This window comes from Dendrobates tinctorius, unplaced genomic scaffold, assembly GCF_039654945.1.
Source record: "Dendrobates tinctorius isolate UK_male_01 unplaced genomic scaffold, ASM3965494v1 ptg000156l, whole genome shotgun sequence".
NCBI lineage: Eukaryota > Metazoa > Chordata > Amphibia > Anura > Dendrobatidae > Dendrobates > Dendrobates tinctorius.
The window spans coordinates 22761582-22781017 of NW_027361823.1; the positions used below are offsets into that span (position 1 = coordinate 22761582).

Here is a 19436-nt window from a genome sequence, read left to right on the forward strand (position 1 = left end):
CACATTCGGCACCTTGGTAGCCACTTTGGCCACTTGGTAGCCACTTTGGCACATTCAGCCCCTCGGTGGCTACTTGGTAGCCACTTTGGCATATTCAGCACCTCAGTAGCCACTTTGGCCACTTGGTAGCCACATTGGCACATTCGGCCCCTCGGTAGCCACTTTGGCCACTTGGTAGCCACTTTGGCATATTCGGCACCTCAGTAGCCACTTTGGCCACTTGGTAGCCACTTTGGCACATTCGGCACCTCGGTAGCCAATTTGGCCACTTGGTCACTTTAGCCATGTTGACACATTCTGCCACTTTGCCTTGGGAGCCACTTTGGCGCTATGGGCCCCTCAGGGGCCACTTTGGCACACTGGGCTTCTAAAGCCACTTTGGTGTCCGACTGCAGTGATGGCGAACCTTGGCACTCCAGCTGTTGGAGAACTATAACTCCCAGCATGCCTCAACTGCTGCAGGTTGCAAGGGCATGCTGGGAGTTGTAGTTTTACAACAGATGGAGTGCCAAGGTTAGGCCTCTTTCACACTTCAGTTTTTTGCATCAGTCAAAATCCGCCAAAAGGACGGATGGCGGATCCGTTTTAGTATGCCATCTGTCCGGTTTTTTTTGACGGATCCGACAAATGAAGAATTTTAAAGGAATTGTAAAAAACTGAAGTGTGAAAGGCCTTAGCCATCACCTGCGCTGTGGTTTCAATCCATATCAGTTGGGGGTCATGGAAAGGTCGCCATTAATTCCTATGGGAAAATTTTTGCTTAAAATGCGATTTTTTTAAAAACTGCAAATTGGATCGACTCCAAAAATACATAGCACACCTGTCCCCACCAAGGGCTTCGAAACGCCGCATGAACGAGGTTTCTGTGCCGAGTGGTTCGGGCCGCATTAATTGCAGAAAACGCGGAGAAGAAGTAGAATAACTAGATGTGTATTTCCTGAAGGAAGTACAGATAGTGCTTTGAAATGGTGCCTGGGCTGCCCCTTTTAAGAGAGACTTGCCTGCTGCCCCTGCAAGACTTTCAACTCAGGATCCGTTTTAACTGTGGGTGCCTCTCAGGGGCCACTTTGGCCAGTGGGGCCCCTCAGGGTCCGATTTGGTGGGCGGGGCCACCCTCCTATTTGTAGGCCGGGGTCGATCAGCCTCCGATTTGGAGGCCGGGGTGGCTCAGCCTCCGATTTGGAGGCTGGGGTCGATCAGCCTCTGATTTGGAGGCTGGGGTCGATCAGCCTCCGATTTGGAGGCCGGGGTGACTCAGCCTCCGATTTGGAGGCCAGGGTGGCTCAGCCTCCGATTTGGAGGCCGGGGTGGCTCAGCCTCCGATTTGGAGGCCAGAGTGGCTCAGCCTACGATTTGTCTGAGCTGAACTCCTCAATGGAGTGCGTGTAGCGGTTCGGGACGCATTAATAGCGGAAAATCAACTGAAGAAGAAGAAGAATAAGTTAGCAACGTTCGGATTACATGATAGTGCTTTCTTCAAACCACTATAAATATAAGAATTCAGATTACAATATGTTGCTTCAGCCTAGAGGTTCAAGCACCATAATAGTAGCCAACGGTTTTGGAATGGTGAGTTAAACCAGTCCATATAGTTGCGATAGTGATGTGTCCAGTTTCGGCCATATCGTGCGCCTCTGATATCCATACTTTCCTTTACAATTCTCCACTGATGCCATCTATTAATCTTCAGAATAACCCACTTTCCCCATAGAAATTGATTGAGATGATTATCACAACTTACCAAAACTGAGTTTGGCAAAGGTTTTATAGCATACTGTCATAAAAGAAACAAACAAAAAACAACCCTACTATTCTGCGTTATGTCTTTTAGTTTTATTTCTCCTCTTGGGGCACAATTCTAGTAAATTATACAGAAACTATGTTGTCAGAGTCTGTACAATTGTTCATACTTAAAATTAATCCTACTTTAATTTTGCTAAAATAAAGTTTAAAAAACAACTTTTTTCAGTTTTTTTTTCATATTTGCATGATACTGGGACATTTGCAGCTTTAGAATTGAATGCTAAACATCAGTTCAGTGTCCGTATCCTGGATCGTCTTGCACAAAGAATCATCATTTTTGTAACATTTTTAATAAGAGTGCACAGGGAAGGCATAGATCTAATAATTACTAGTGATGAGCGAACGTGCTCGGATAAGGTGTTATCTGAGGATGCTCGAGTGCTCACTGAATGACTTTGGCGTGCTTGAAAAATATGTTCAGGACCTCCAGGCTATATGTCTAACGGCTGCTCGACAGCCGCAACACGTGTGGGAATTTCCTGTTTGTTAGGTAATCCATGCATGTGTTGCATCTATCAAACAGCCATGATACATGCAGCCTCGGGGACTCGAACATATTATTCAAGCACGATGAAGATACCCAGTTCACAGGCGAGCATGATTGGATAATGTCTTATCCCAGCACGTTTGCTCATCACTAATAATAACGTACAAACACATAGACCGGACCAACATAGTGCAGCAAATAAGTAAGATCCTGGCTCACCCACCAAATTATCAAGTGGGTTATCATTAAACCTCCATACATTTTATCCTGAGTGGTATGAAGACGTCGATGAGCTGATTTTATTGAATTCGTCCAAAAATACTAATAAATATCTGCAGTACCAATAGTCACCACAAGGAGGCCTAACATGCAGTCTTCAGCCGTGATGTGAGATAATTCTGTAAATTGAAACTATTGCAGATGAATCATTGATCATTCATTATGTCTAACTTTATGACATTTTATTGATAAACAGATTTAATCTAATGCCCTAATATTATATATAAATATTCAGTAATAAAAAATGTGTTATCAAATCCAGCTCTTAATGCATGCAGTAAGAGCAGCCTAATTGGTGTATCAAAAGCGATAGACAGATTAATGTAATCAATTACCGTATTTTTTGCACTATAAGATGCACTTTTTTTCCCCCAAAATTTTGGAGAAAAATGGGGGTGCGTCTTATAGTTGGAATATACTTACAAATACTGTGGCGGCAGCAATCGGTCAATTCTGCGGAGGTCGCGGTCCGACGCTGCCGGGTGATGATCACACTCCCTTCCCAGGCTGGTGTGGCAGGTTCGGTGGTGGTGCTCTGTGGTGCAGGGGGGGCCTCCGCCGACATTTTGTGAAAGCCCGAAGGCCCCGCACATCCATTGCTGTGATGCGGTGGCCTCCAGGAAAATGCTCAGATTGAGATACCGAACCCCGAGGACGACCGCCGAACCTGCTGCTCCAGCCTGGGATGGGATTTCCGCAGGCCACTGCACCTGCCGCACCAGCCTGGGATGGGAATCATATCGCCGGACCACCAAACATCTCCTGTGACCCCGCTCCACCAGCGCTGCTGATCCCCGATAAGCTGAATTCAGACTGTAAGACGGACCCCCATTTGATACATTAATTTTTTTCCCTATTTTCCTTCTGAAAATTTGGGGTGCGTCTTATGGTCCTATATTTTTTTACCATATTTTTCAGACTATAAGACGCACCGTCTTATAGTCTGAAAAATATGGTAAAAAAATATAGGAGGAAATTACTTTTATGAACCATATATTTCTACTAGCTGAAGAGCCCGGCGCTGCCCAGGCATAGTAACTAAATGTGGTTAGTTATAACAAATTATAATTATCCTCCATCCCATAGTCCCATGCCCATATACCCATCACACATCCTCCATCCCATAGTCCCGTGCCCATATACCCATCATACACATCCTCCATCCCATAGGCCCGTGCCCATATACCCATCATACATATCCTCCATCCCATAGTCGAGTGCCCATATACCCATCACACATCCTCCATCCCATAGTCCCATGCCCATATACCCATCACACATATTCTCTATCCCATAGTCCCATGCCCATATACCCATCATACATATTCGCCATCCCATAGTCGAGTTCCCATATACCCATCACACATCCTCCATCCCATAGTCCCATGCCCATATACCCATCATACATATCCACCATCCCATAGTCGAGTGCCCATATACCCATCACACATCCTCCATCCCATAGTCCCATGCCCATATACCCATCACACATATTCTCCATCCCATAGTCCCATGCCCATATACCCGTCACACATAATCTATCCCTTAGTCCCATGCCCATATACCCATCACACATCCTCCATCCCATAGTCCCATGCCCATATACCCATCATACATATTCGCCATCCCATAGTCGAGTGCCCATATACCCATCACACATCCTTCATCTCATAGTCCCATGCCCATATACCCATCATACAGTTGTGGCCAAAAGTATTGACACCCCTGCAATTCTGTCAGATAGTACTCAGTTTCTTCCTGAAAATGATTGCAAACACAAATTCTTTGGTATTATCTTCATTTAATTTGTCTTAAATGAAAAAACACAAAAAGAATTGTCCTAAATCGAAATTAGATATAATTCCACACCAAACATAAAAAAGAGGGTGGACAAAAGTATTGGCACTGTTCGAAAAATCATGTGATGCTTCTCTAATTTGTGCAATTAGCAGCACCTGTAACTTACCTGTGGCACCTAACAGGTGTTAGCGATAACTAAATCACACTTGCAGCCAGTTGACATGGATTAAAGTTGACTCAACCTCTGTCCTGTGTCCTTGTGTGTACCACATTGAGCTTGGAGAAAAGAAAAAAGACCAAAGAACTGTCTGAGGACTTGAGAAACCAAATAGTGAGGAAGCATGAGCAATCTCAAGGCTACAAGTCCATCTCCAAAGACCTGAATGTTCCTGTGTCTACCGTGCGCAGTGTCATCAAGAAGTTTAAAGCCCATGGCACTGTGGCTAACCTCCCTAGATGTGGACGGAAAAGAAAAATTGACAAGAGATTTCAACGCAAGATTGTGCGGATGTTGGATAAAGAACCTCGACTAACATCCAAACAAGTTCAAGCTGCCCTGCAGTCCGAGGGTACAACAGTGTCAATCCGTACTATCCATTGGCGTCTGAATGAAAAGGGACTGTATGGTAGGAGACCCAGGAAGACCCCACTTCTTACCCCGAGACATAAAAAAGCCAGGCTGGAGTTTGCCAAAACTTACCTGAAAAAGCTTAAAACGTTTTGGAAGAATGTTCTCTGGTCAGATGAGACAAAAGTAGAGCTTTTTGGGCAAAGGCATCAACATAGAGTTTACAGGAGAAAAAAGAGGCATTCAAAGAAAAGAACACAGTCCCTACAGTCAAACATGGCGGAGGTTCCATGATGTTTTGGGGTTGCTTTGCTGCCTCTGGCACTGGACTGCTTGACCGTGTTCATGGCATTATAAAGTCTGAAGACTACCAACAAATTTTGCAGCATAATGTAGGGCCCAGTGTGAGAAAGCTGGGTCTCCCTCAGAGGTCATGGGTCTTCCAGCAGGACAATGACCCAAAACTCACTTCATAAAGCACTAGAAAATGGCTTGAGAGAAAGCACTGGAGACTTCTAAGGTGGCCAGCAATGAGTCCAGACCTGAATCCCATAGAACACCTGTGGAGAGATCTAAAAATGGCAGTTTGGAGAAGGCACCCTTCAAATATCAGGGACCTGGAGCAGTTTGCCAAAGAAGAATGGTCTAAAATTCCAGCAGAGCATTGTAAGGAACTCATTGATGGTTACCGGAAGCGGTTGGTCGCAGTTATTTTGGCTAAAGGTTGTGCAACCAAGTATTAGACTGAGAGTGCCAATACTTTTGTCTGGCCCATTTTTGGAGTTTTGTGTGAAATGATCAATGTTTTGCTTTTTGCTTCATTCTCTTTTGTGTTTTTTCATTTAAGACATTTTAAATGGAGATAATAATACCAAAGAATTTGTGTTTGCAATCATTTTCAGGAAGAAACTGAGTATTATCTGACAGAATTGCAGGGGTGTCAATACTTTTGGCCACAACTGTACATATCCTCCATCCCATAGTCCCGTGCCCATATACCCATCATACATATCCGCCATCCCATAGTCGAGTTCCCATATACTCATCACTAGTGTTGAGCGATACCGTCCGATACTTAAAAGTATCGTATCGGATGGTATCGGCCGACCTAAAAAAAATATCGGGTATCGCCGATTCCGATACCGGAAGTCCCATTCAAGTCTATGGGACTTCCGCTATCGGAATAAGAAAAACCCTATTTTTGCCTTGTACAGCCTCTCTGGGGTCTGTACGGGCCTTTCGGGGGGCTGTGCCGGCCTGCCGGGGGGTCTGTGCAGGCTCCGGTGGTCTGTGCAGGCCTGCCGGGGGGGCTGTGCTGGCCTGCCGGTGGTCTGTGCAGGCTCCGGGGGTCTGTGCCGGCCTGCCGGGGGGGCTGTGCCGGCCTGCCTGTGGTCTGTGCAGGCTCCGGTGGTCTGTGCCGGCCTGCCGGGGGGCTGTGCCGGCCTGCCGGTGGGCTGTGCAGGCTCCGGGGGTCTGTGCAGGCATCGTCCGATGGGACTACAAGTCGTATCGGGCAATGCCTGCTACCATGACAGTGATTGACACATTAGCCAATGATGGGACAGTAGTAGTCCCATCATCCGGCTAATGTGTTGAATGTAAAAAAAAAAAAAAAAAATTTACATGCTACATACATACAACATGCATACTACATATATACTACATGTAACATACATACTACATATATACTACATGCAACATGCATACTACATACATGCTACATACTACATGCATGCTACATACATGCTACATACTACATACATACTACATACATAATACATATATACTACATGCATGCAACATACATACAACATATATACTACATGCATGCAACATGCATACTACATATATACTATATATACTACATGTAACATACATACTACATATATACAACATGCTACATACATGCTACATACTACATACATGCTACATACTACATACATAATACATATATACTACATGCATGCAACATACATACAACATATATACTACATGCATGCAACATGCATACTACATATATACTACATGTAACATACTTACTACATATATACTACATGCTACATACATGCAACATACATACTACATACATGCTACATACATAATACATATATACTACATGCATGCAACATACATACAACATATATACTACATGCATGCAACATGCATACTACATATATACTATATATACTACATGTAACATACATACTACATATATACTACATGCTACATACATGCAACATACATACTACATACATGCTACATACATATTACATACATAATACATATATACTACATGCATGCAACATACATACAATATATTTACTACATGCATGCAACATGCATACTACATATATACTATATATACTACATGTAACATACATACTACATATATACTACATGCTACATACATGCAACATACACACTACATGCTACATACATGCAACATACATACTACATACATGCTACTTACATACACACTACATGCTACATACATGCAACATACATACTACATACATGCTACATACTACATACATGCTACATACATACTACATATATACCACATGCATGCAACATGCATACTACATATATACTGCATATATACTACATGCATGCAACATACATATATACTACATACAATACATACATATAGACATACAGTACATATAACATAGAGTACATACTCACCGTCACTTGTCTTTGATCCCCAAAGCCATTGTCCCCTTGAGGAATAAATATCAAAATAAAAAAACACCAATATACTTACCCCGATCCGCAGAAGTCCACGAGGGTCCCACGTCCATCTTGCGTGGAGAACAGCAGCATCAGCTGATGCTACCGTTCTCTACCAGCTCCAGGAATACAATGACGGAAGGTAGGTATCCTTCCGCACTGTATTCCTCCACCACTTTAAAAAAAAAAAAGTCCCTAGTCTCACTTTATGCCATTGCTGCGTGGGAAATTCCTACCTTCCGTCATTGTATTCCTGGAGCTGGTAGAGAACGGTAGCATCAGCTGATGCTGCTGTTCTCCACGCAAGATGGACGTGGGACCCTCGTGGACTTCTGCGGATCGGGGTAAGTATATTGGTGTTTTTTTATTTTGATATTTATTCCTCAAGGGGACAATGGCTTCGGGGATCAAAGTGACAAGTGACGGTGAGTATGTACTCTATGTTATATGTACTGTTTGTCTATATGTATGTATTGTATGTAGTATATATGTATGTTGCATGCATGTAGTATATATGTGGTATATATGTAGTATGCATGTTGCATGCATGTGGTATATATGTAGTATGTATGTAGCATGTATGTAGCATGTATGTAGTATGTATGTTGCATGTATGTAGCATGTAGTGTGTATGTATGTAGCATGTATGTAGTATGTATGTTGCATGTATGTAGCATGTAGTGTGTATGTTGCATGTATGTAGCATGTAGTATATATGTAGTATGTATGTTACATGTAGTATATATAGTATATATGTAGTATGCATGTTGCATGCATGTAGTATATATGTTGTATGTATGTTGCATGCATGTAGCATATATGTATTATGTATGTAGTATGTATGTAGCATGTATGTAGTATGTATGTTGCATGTAGTATATATGTAGTATGTATGTTACATGTAGTATATATAGTATATATGTAGTATGCATGTAGTATATATGTTGTATGTATGTTGCATGCATGTAGTATATATGTATTATGTATGTAGTATGTAGCATGTATGTAGTATGTAGCATGTATGTAGCATGTAGTATATATGTAGTATGTATGTTACATGTAGTATGTATAGTATATATGTAGTATGCATGTTGCATGCATGTTGTATGTATGTTGCATGCATGTAGTATATATGTATTATGTATGTAGTATGTATGTAGCATGTATGTAGTATGTAGCATGTATGTAGCATGCATGTAGTATGTAGCATGTATGTAGTATGCATGTTGCATGTAGTATGTATGTTACATGTAGTATATATGTAGTATGCATGTTGTATGTATGTAGCATGTATGTAGCATGTATGTAGCATGTAAATTTTTTTTATTTTTTTATTTTTTTTTTACATTCAACACATTAGCCGGATGATGGGACTACTACTGTCCCATCATTGGCTAATGTGTCAATCACTGTCATGGTAGCAGGCATCGCCCGATGGGACATGTAGTCCCATCGGACGATGCCTGCACAGACCCCCGGAGCCTGCACAGACCACCGGCAGGCCGGCACAGCCCCCCGAAGCCTGCACAGACCACCGGCAGGCCGGCACAGCCCCCCGGCAGGCCGGCACAGACCACCGGAGCCTGCACAGACCACCGGCAGGCCGGCACAGCCCCCCGGCAGGCCGGCACAGCCCCCCGGAGCCTGCACAGACCCCCCGGCAGGCCGGCACAGACCCCCGGAGCCTGCACAGACCACCGGCAGGCCGGCACAGCCCCCTGGCAGGCCGGCACAGACCCCCGGAGCCTGCACAGACCACCGGCAGGCCGGCACAGACCCCCGGACAGTCGGCACAGCCCCCCCGAAGGCCCGAACTGACGGCGCATCATGATGCGCACAGACAGCGCATCATGATGACGTCATTTCGGCAGCCAATCAGAGCCACAAAAGTGGCTCATTGCATTTTGGACTTCCGATTTCGGTATCCGATACGAAAAAAGTATCGGTACTCGGTATCGGAATTCCGATACGGCAAATATCGGCCAATACCCGATACTTGCGGTATCGGAAAGCTCAACACTACTCATCACACATCCTTCATCTCATAGTCCCATGCCCATATACCCATCATACATATCCTCCATCCCATAGTCCCGTGCCCATATACCCATCACACATCCTCCATCCCATAGTCCCGTGCCCATATACCCATCATACATCCTCTATCCCATAGTCCCATGCCCATATACCCATCACACATCCTCCATCCCATTGTCCCATGCCCATATACCCATCACACATATTCTTTATCCCATAGTCCCATGCCCATATACCCATCATACATATTCGCCATCCCATAGTCGAGTGCCCATATACCCATCACACATCCTTCATCCCATAGTCCCGTGCCCATATACCCGTCATACATATCCGCCATCCCATAGTCCCATGCCCATATACCCGTCATACACATCCTCCATCCCATAGTCAACCATTATGACATCATAATGAGCGGCGGGGCTTGCAACCTATGATGACATCAGCGTTGCCATGGCAACCAATATATCATAATGAGGGGCTTGATACACACTTTTTCCCCATTATGTAGATAGGGGCAAAATTGTTTGGTGAATTGGAACGCGCGGGGTTAAAATATCGCCTCACAACATAGCCTATGACGCTCTCGGGGTCCAGACGTGTGACTGTACCAAATTTTGTGGCTGTAGCTGCGATGGTGCGGATGCCAATCCCGGACATACATACATACACACACTTGAGCTTTATATATTAGATTACCCCCCACAATCCATTGTAATAGGGCCTGTGAGGTAATAAAAGGAAGTCTATAGGGTGAAAGGAATACAAGGAGACTGTGCCTTTACATTATATGACTGGCATACGTATATATGAGCATGCTGTCCTCCGTCTGTGAATACAGTGTAATTGGACCGACACTTGTGCGGAAAGACGGGCGCGAGCCATGTGATGTATCTTATCCCAAATTCACATAATAATCCCTAATTGTAGCCATTCTCTTCTCTTAGGACGTCCCCACTAAATTGGTAGCCAAAGCCGTGCCTCTGCCGATGACAGTTCGAGGACACTGGTTCTTGAGCCCAAGGACTGAATACACCGTGGCTGTACAGACGGCATCCAAACAGGTGGACGGTGATTATGTGGTGTCAGAGTGGAGTGAGATCATTGAGTTCTGCACCGCAGGTGAGAATTTTACTGTGCATGCAAGAGGTTCCTTGGTTTATGCTTTATGAAGAGTAATGATAAACTAAACTCTTACAATATTTCATTCATCCGCTCATTTATCGCGAAATCAAATCTCCTGTACTGCGTAAACTCAGAACGGTGCTCAGTAAGCGCGAGAATGTCCTCAGTGGTGGCCGCCGACACCCAGAATAGCATCTCCTCATCATGTGGATGTAGAGGGAAAGAAGTTCGATCTTTGAGGTTACAAACATGGATACAAGATAATGAGGAAACAGAACTATCACTTAGCCAAGTAGCAGATGTCATAGACAATAAGCTGCCGTCGTATTACTGTGAAAGCACGACGGATAGAATGAAAAGGAAAAGCAAGTAAAAGGTAATAATCCCAAAGGCACAAATAAAACATTTCGAGGGGCTGTCTGGTCTTACGATAAGTGTGCAGTCACTCTACTGTACTGTCCTACCTATACCATGGCTGCAGCCCATGGACTCATATGGCATAATTTAGATATCTATCTTCCGTAAAGTGCACAGATATCACTAAAGCTAAATAAAATCAACACATAGCCTCCCCAACAAGTTTCACCTCTACAGGCTTCCTCAAGGGCATCTGTGCGCGATTTTGGACTCTATTTCCTCATTTAATATAGCCCCAGCCCCTGAGGAAGCCTGTATAGGCAAAATTTGTTGGGGAGGCTATGTGTTGATTTTAGTTAGCTTTATTGATATCAGTGCACTTTATGAAAGATAACTATCCCAGTGATGCCGTATTAATCTATGGGCTGAAGCCATGGTATAGGTAGGACAGTATATAAGTCGTAGTGTAAATAGATCATCAGCAAAGTGGATGGGACTCGAAAAATGAATGAGTCAAGTTTTAACAGGAAAAACACAGGTTAACTGTTGCAATTTTAAAAATCTATCATTTTTAAAGAAAATACAGTGTCATTTTTTATTACATCCCTTTAATTGGGTCTATTTAACCTCCGGGAAATTTGGTAGTATGAATTTTCATTCCAAAACGGGTGTGTACACCCACAGGTTTATATCCAATGTCTAGTTAGCATGTGACTGCCTGCTCACACCATCAACGCCGGTGAATCCTGACAGCGTGCTCACTGCATGCTGTCAGTATTCAGAAGTCTGTAGTCACATAGAGTGACTGCAGGATTTTGTCAGAAGACCAGAAAACTCCTTTAAGAGAAAACAATTCCATAAATGAGCATACAGAGACTACTATGATGCCAAGTACCCCCACATCCATTTTGCAGTTGCGTCTCCAGGTGGTGTGACACTTGTATCCTCTGTACATTTGTATTATCAAATGAACTTTGCTACCTTATTATATTGTTTCCATGTTTTAACCATATACACTCACTGGCCACTTTATTAGGTACACCATGCTAGTAACGGGTTGGACCCCCTTTTGCCTTCAGAACTGCCTCAATTCTTCGTGGCAGAGATTCAACAAGGTGCTGGAAGCTTTCCTCAGAGATTTTGGACCATATTGACATGATGGCATCACACAGTTGGCGCAGATTTGTCGGCTGCACATCCCTGATGCGAATCTCCCGTTCCACCACATCCCAAAGATGCTCTATTGGATTGAGATCTGGTGACTGAGGAGGCCATTTGAGTACAGTGAACTCATTGTCATGTTCAAGAAACCAATCTGAGATGATTCGAGCTTTATGACATGGCGCATTATCCTGCTGAAAGTAGCCATCAGATGTTGGGTACATTGTGGTCATAAAGGGATGGACATGGTCAGCAACAATACTCAGGTAGGCTGTGGCGTTGCAACGATGCTCAATTGGTACCAAGGGGCCCAAAGAGTGCCAAGAAAAAATTCCCCACACCATGACACCACCACCACCAGCCTGAACCGTTGATACAAGGCAGGATGGATCCATGCTTTCATGTTGTTTACGCCAAATTCTGACCCTACCATCCGAATGTCGCAGCAGAAATCGAGACTCATCAGACCAGGCAACGTTTTTCCAATCTTCTACTGTCCAATTTCGATGAGCTTGTGCAAATTGTAGCCTCAGTTTCCTGTTCTTAGCTGAGAGGAGTGGTACCCAGTGTGGTCTTCTGCTGCTGTAGCCCATCTGCCTCAAAGTTCGACGCACTGTGCGTTAAGAGATGCTCTTCTGCCTACCTTGGTTGTAACGGGTGGCAATTTGAGTCACTGTTGCCTTTCTATCAGCTCGAACCAGTCTGCCCATTCTCCTCTGACCTCTGGCATCAACATGGCATTTCCGGCCACAGAACTGCCGCTCACTGGATTTTTTTTCTTTTTCGGACCATTCTCTGTAAACCCTAGAGATGGTTGTGCGTGAAAATCCCAGTAGATCAGCATTTTCTGAAATACTCAGACCAGCCCTTCTGGCACCAACAATCATGCCACGTTCAAAGGCACTCAAATCACCTTTCTTCCCCATACTGATGCTCGGTTTGAACTGCAGGAGATTGTCTTGACCATGTCTACATGCCTAAATGCACTGAGTTGCCGCCATGTGATTGGCTGATTAGAAATTAAGTCTTAACACACAGTTGGACAGGTGTACCTAATAAAGTGGCCAGTGAGTGTATATTATATACACAGTATGTATATACACTGCTCAAAAAATAAAAGGAACACTAAAATACCACATTCTGGATATCTCTGAATGAAATATTCCAGTTGCAAATTTTTATTCATTGCATAGTGGAATGTGTTCAGAACAATAAAAAATTACAATTATTAATGTAAATCAAAATGAATATCCCATAGGGGAATGGATTTGGAATGATACTCAAAATCAAAGTGGAAAATCAAATTACAGGTTGATCCAACTTCAGTGGAAATGCCTCATGACAAGCAAAAGATGCTCAGTAGTGTGTGTGGCCTCCACATGCCTGTGTGACCTCCCTACAACACTTGGGCATGCTCCTGATGAGGCGGCAGATGGTCTCCTGAGGGATCTCCTCCCAGACCTGGACTAAATCATCCAACTCCTGAACAGTCTGTGGTGCAACGTGACGGTGGATGGAGCGAGACATGATGTCCCAGATGTGCTCAGTTAGATTCAGGTCTGGGGAATGGGCCAGTCCATAGCTTCAATGCCTTCACCTTGCAGGAACTGCTGACAAACTCCAGCCACATGAGGTCTGGCATTGTCCTGCATTAGGAGGAACCCAGGGCCAACCTCACCAGCATATGGTCTCACAAGGGGTCTGAGGATCTCATCTCGGTACCTAATGGCAATCAGGCTACCTATTGCGAGCACATGGAGGGCTGTGCGGCACTCCAAAGAAATGCCACCCCACACCATTACTGACCCACTGCCAAACCGGTCATGCTGAAGGATGTTGCAGGCAGCAGATTGCTCTCCATGGCATTTCCAGACTCTGTCACATCTGTCAGATGTGCTCAGTGTGAACCTGATTTCATCTGTAAAGAGCACAGGGTGCCAGTGGCAAATTTACCAATCCTGGTGTTCTGTGGCAAATGCCAAGTGTCCTGCACGGTGTTGGGCTGTGAGCACAACCCCCATCTGTGGACGTCGGGCCCTCAGACCATCCTCATGGAGTCGGTTTCTAACCGTTTGTGCAGACACATGCATATTTGTGGCCTGCTAGAGATCATTTTGCAGGACTCTAGCAGTGTTCCTCCGTGCACAAAGGCAGAGGTAGCGGTCCTGCTCCTGGGTTGTTGCCCTCCTACGGCCCCCTCCACGTCTCCTGGTCTACTGGCCTGTCTCCTGGTAGTGCCTCCAGCCTCTGGACACTACGCTGACAGACACAGCAAACCTTCTTGCCACAGCTCGCATTGATGTGTCATCTTGGATGAGTTGCACTACCTGAGCCACTTGTGTGGGTTGTAGAGTCCGTCTCATGCTACCATGAGTGTGAAAGCACAACCAACATTCAAAAGGGACCAAAACATCAGCCAGAAAGCATTGGCACTGAGATGTTGTCTGTGGTCTCCACCTGCAGAACCATTCCTTATTGAGTGGGTCTTGATAATTGCCAATAATTTCCATCTGTTGTCTATTCCCATTTGCACAACAGCATGTGAAATTGATTGTCAATCAGTGTTGCTTCCTAAGTGGACAGTTTGATTTCACAGAAGTCTGATTTACGTGGAGTTATATTCTGTTAAGTGTTCTCTTTATTTTTTTGAGCAGTGTATATATTTATATATCTCATTATTACACTTAACTTATGGACATCAATCTTGGCCTGTGTGGATTGGATGGGTCGTTACCAACATCTGGTGAGAATTTCATGTCAATAGCACCTTTAGAAATATATTTACATGGAAAATTGGTGACATTTTCAATTCTTATTTCACCCACTGTGTGAATAAATACTGTATATAATACATATATATATATATATATATATATATATATATAAACACTAAAATACCACATTATTCCCATTGCAAATCTTTATTAATTACATACTGTAGAGGAATGCGTTGAACAATAAAACATAAAAATGATAAATGTAAATCAAAATTAATTTCCCATGATGTCTGGATTTGGAATGGTACTCAAAGTTAAAGTGGAAAATCAAATTACAGGCTGATCCAACTTCAGTGAAAATGCCTCGACAATGAAATGATGATCAGTAGTGTGTGTGGCCTCCACATGCCTGTATCACCTCCCTACAACACCTGGGCATGGTCCTGATGAGGCGGTGGATGTTCTCCTGACGCATCTCCTCTCAGACCTGGACTAAAGTATTAGTCAATTCCTGAATAGTCTGTGGTGCAATGTGGCATTGGTGGATGGAACGAGACATGATGTCACAGATGTGCTAAATTTGATTTAGGTCTGAGCAACGGGCAGCTCATAGCATCAATGCCTTCATCATGCAGGAAATGCTGACACACTTCAGCCAAGAGGCCTTGCATTGTCATGCATCAGAAGGAACTCGGGGCCCAGTACAAATAGATATGTTCTCACAATGGGTCTGAGGACCTCATGCCGGGGTACCTCTGCCTAGCACATGAAGGGTTGTACGGCCATACAAAGAAATGCCTCCCCACACCATTACTGACTCAATGCCAAACTGGTCATGCTGTTGCAAGCAGCAGAACGTTCTCCACAGTCTCCAGACTCTTTCATGTCTGTCACATGTGCTCAGTGTGAACCTGCTCTCATCCGTGCAGAGCAAAGGGCATCAATATCGAATCTGCCAATCTTGGTGTTCTTTGGCAAATTCCAATTGTCCTGCACGGCATTGGTTTGTAAGCACAACACCAACTTGTGAACGTTGAGACCTCATACCACCCTCATGGAGTCTGTTTCTGACAGTTTGAACAGACACATGGATGTTAGTGGTCATTTTGCAGGGCTCTGGTACTGCTCCTCGCACCAAGGAGGAGGCAACATTCCTGCTGTGTTGTTGCCCACTTATGGCCCCATCCACGTCTTCTTGTGTACTGGGTTGTTTCCTGTTATCTGCTCCATGTTCAGGATACTGTACTGACAGACAGCTACCCTTCTTGCCACAGCTCGCATTGATGTGCCATCCTGGATGAGCTGCACTACCTGAGCAACTTCTATGGGTTGTAGACACCTCCTAATGCTACTGTACCTCTAGGGGTGAGACCAATGACAAAATATGACTAAAACAGCCAAAAAGGATGAGAACTGAGAAATGGTCTGTGGTCACCCCCTGCAGAGATCCACTCCTTTTTAGGACTGTCTTGCTAATTGCCTATCATTTCTACCTGTTGTCTGTTGCATTTACACAACAGCAGGAGAAATTGATTCACAATCAGTGTTGCTTCATAACTGGACAGGTTGATGTCGTTTAAGTGAAGAGAAGTGATGCTTTTTTCCTGTGTCCTCACTCTCTATTTCATATCTGATTTTATCTTATTTTTGAACATTCATTGAGGTGTCTTGCCATATTTCTGATATTAGCTTGTGGAATTTTATAGTGATTGGTGTTGGTATATTGTTTAGAATGCATGTATATATAATCCATATTCTTTTCAATTTTGTGTTTTCATTTTTTTGCTCCAGATTACTCAAAGGTACACTTAAACCAACTAATGGAAAAAGCTGAAGCAATTGCAGGACGCATGCTGAAATTTTCAGTTTTTTATCGCAACCAACATAAAGAATACTTTGACTATACACAGTAAGTAATAATTGATAATTAATACTGTAATATAAAACCTTGTCTTGAAAATTGTAAAGATTTTAATCTTTAAAACTGCTCACATCACTAGATGGGTGATACACGTTGATACTCATGTGGCATAAGTAAAAAAAAAAAAACATACGTTTTGCAAAAACACTGCTTTTTTTTCTGCTACATTTTTTTCTGTAGGAGTCCACAAAAAAACGCTCAGTATATTTTTTTGTTTGGATTTGAAGGATAATTTTTTTATGAGGCATTTAGTGAAAAAATAATAGGATTCTGCACTGAAAATCCAACTGCATTTTTACATGTATTTTTTTAGGCTCTCCATAAAACTCTATAGGGAACAAATGAACCAAAAAAAAACCAATGTCCAGTCCAATAGCGTCTTTACACGCACAGTGGTTGTGAGTTTTCTTTAAATCACATCCGCTTTTGCTTAGGCCTGCCTTCAGTTATTTGACGTCAGTCAAAATCTGACGTTTTTAGAAAAAAGCGGATCTCTCTTTTTTTCCAGGGTCCTGTTCCTTTAAATTTCATACACTGGCGGATCTGTCCACCTAACGGATCGGGTGCATCCGTTTGTTACATAGCGGAAACGGATCCGCTTTTTCACACTTTGGCGGATTTCAACTGATGTCAAACAACTGAAGTGTGAAACAGGACTGTTAAATGCAGCAGATTTTTGACACAGAAAAATAGAGTGGGAAATACAGAACACTTATGCTATGTAAAAGCATGGCTTCAACTGTCCAGACATCTTTTCCTGGGTTCTCTGCAATGATTGCTTCTCAACTAATCTCATAAGCTGGGAACTCTATACTGCAGAGAGACCAGGGCCCTACAAAATGCAGAGTATGAGTCCATCTCCTCCGGGACTTGTTCCTGCGATATCTGCACCTGTCACCAGGTTACGCCATATTCATTCTGCTAGCGGCATCGGTGATTGGGGAGACGTTGGGAACAGAAGCTCTGGGCTGCGTAGGCGCTTTCCAGGTACTGAGTAGGCTGAGTAGGGTGGCTGAGACTTATAGTGCGGTCTACTTTAGCTGACAGCTCACATGCCACATACTGGCAGACTAATCACCTCCCTGCCTTGGCCAATGGGACAGCACCACACCTTACTTAAGCTCCCAGCTTTCTGCTGGAACCTGACAGATATTGTGCTGCTTGTCTGGTTCACACACCCAAACGTTTCTAGTGACTTTCCGTTTTCTGACCTCAGCTTGTTTACAGACCATTCTCTGACATTTGTGTACCTTGTTAGCCCACCTGGTTCTGAACCTACTAACCATTGCTGCCAGCCTGCACCACTGAACGGCGCCCGACCTTGTGGCCCCATCCCAGGGGTCCCTGTGTAAGAACAGATCCTTGCACAGGGGTTAAAGAGTGAAGGCCAGAGCAACCTAGTAAATGGTATGGCTAGTGCCAAGCCTCTTCGGAGTGGCTAGTGCCAAGCTTGTTGGTGATAGCCATTTTTAGAGCTGCCAGAGAACTGATAACAGAACCCCCGTTATACACATCAATTCAAGTATGCTTCAACTGATTAACAACCTACCCACCCGTTATGAGGAGTCAAAATTATTGATAAACTACCTTTAAGTTCAGAAGCCATCCTAAGATACTTAAGAAGTCCATTTGCAAGAAATTACATGCATCATATTGGTCGTTAGTACTTGGTCACCATCTGGTTAGAGAAACAGCCTTCAAGGATCTTTGCACTTGATTGGCTTCTTATTAGATTTGAGTTATTTCAGCATTTTGCGTCTAAATTACAATCTGTATCATTACGTCTAATGTCACTTTTGATAATAATTCTATCAAAGTTTGGCCATGTAGAGGACCTGCGTAATATAAGGGACCGGCCTAGTAGTACAAGTTATTGAAGTTTGCCAGGCGATCAGAATACATACTGTATAAAGTGGCACTGTTGTAGATGTTGTTTCTTCATGACAACCATTATGTCTGTTGGGGAATATGGGAATTAAAGAGAGGGATCCATGCTCAGCATCCTCCACTATTAACAAAGAGCCAACAATAAATTGTATATGTGTCTAACCCGATCCAACGATATACAAGTGGCAGGCACCAAGTGGATGGTGCATGCCGCATTCCTGCTATTTAGTCACATCTACAGACACATGGGAAGGGGATGGGGTGAGGCTACATAATGATTGACAGCCAACGAGACATGAGAGAAGGAGGTCCTTTGGATGACTAAGCTCAGAAAAAAACATCATCATCCCTGTAGGAGTTAATATGGCTGACACTGGGAGCTTTTAGAGAAATGGAAGTCCAGGCTGAAGAGAGCAGGACACTGGAGAATATCTAATTTGGCAATTCAGTGTCACTGTATTCTCTTAGTAATGTATATCATCATGTATCATGGATAGTATTAGTGCCATAGTCCAGAGGAAATACTGATCAAATGAATTTAAAGGGGTTGCACTGATGAGGGAG

At 43.6% G+C, this 19436-nt stretch overlaps 1 protein-coding gene across 2 annotated transcripts in view; it reads left to right on the plus strand.

The window, feature by feature from the left end:
* PHYHIPL (phytanoyl-CoA 2-hydroxylase interacting protein like) overlaps positions 1-19436 on the plus strand; it is a 179965-nt gene that overhangs the window by 158507 nt on the left and 2022 nt on the right. For both annotated transcript variants that reach the window (XM_073548265.1, XM_073548266.1), the window contains exons 3-4: positions 10652-10826; positions 16856-16973. In XM_073548265.1, the coding sequence (XP_073404366.1) occupies positions 10652-10826; positions 16856-16973 (293 nt within the window). The remainder of the gene's footprint in view (positions 1-10651; positions 10827-16855; positions 16974-19436) is intronic.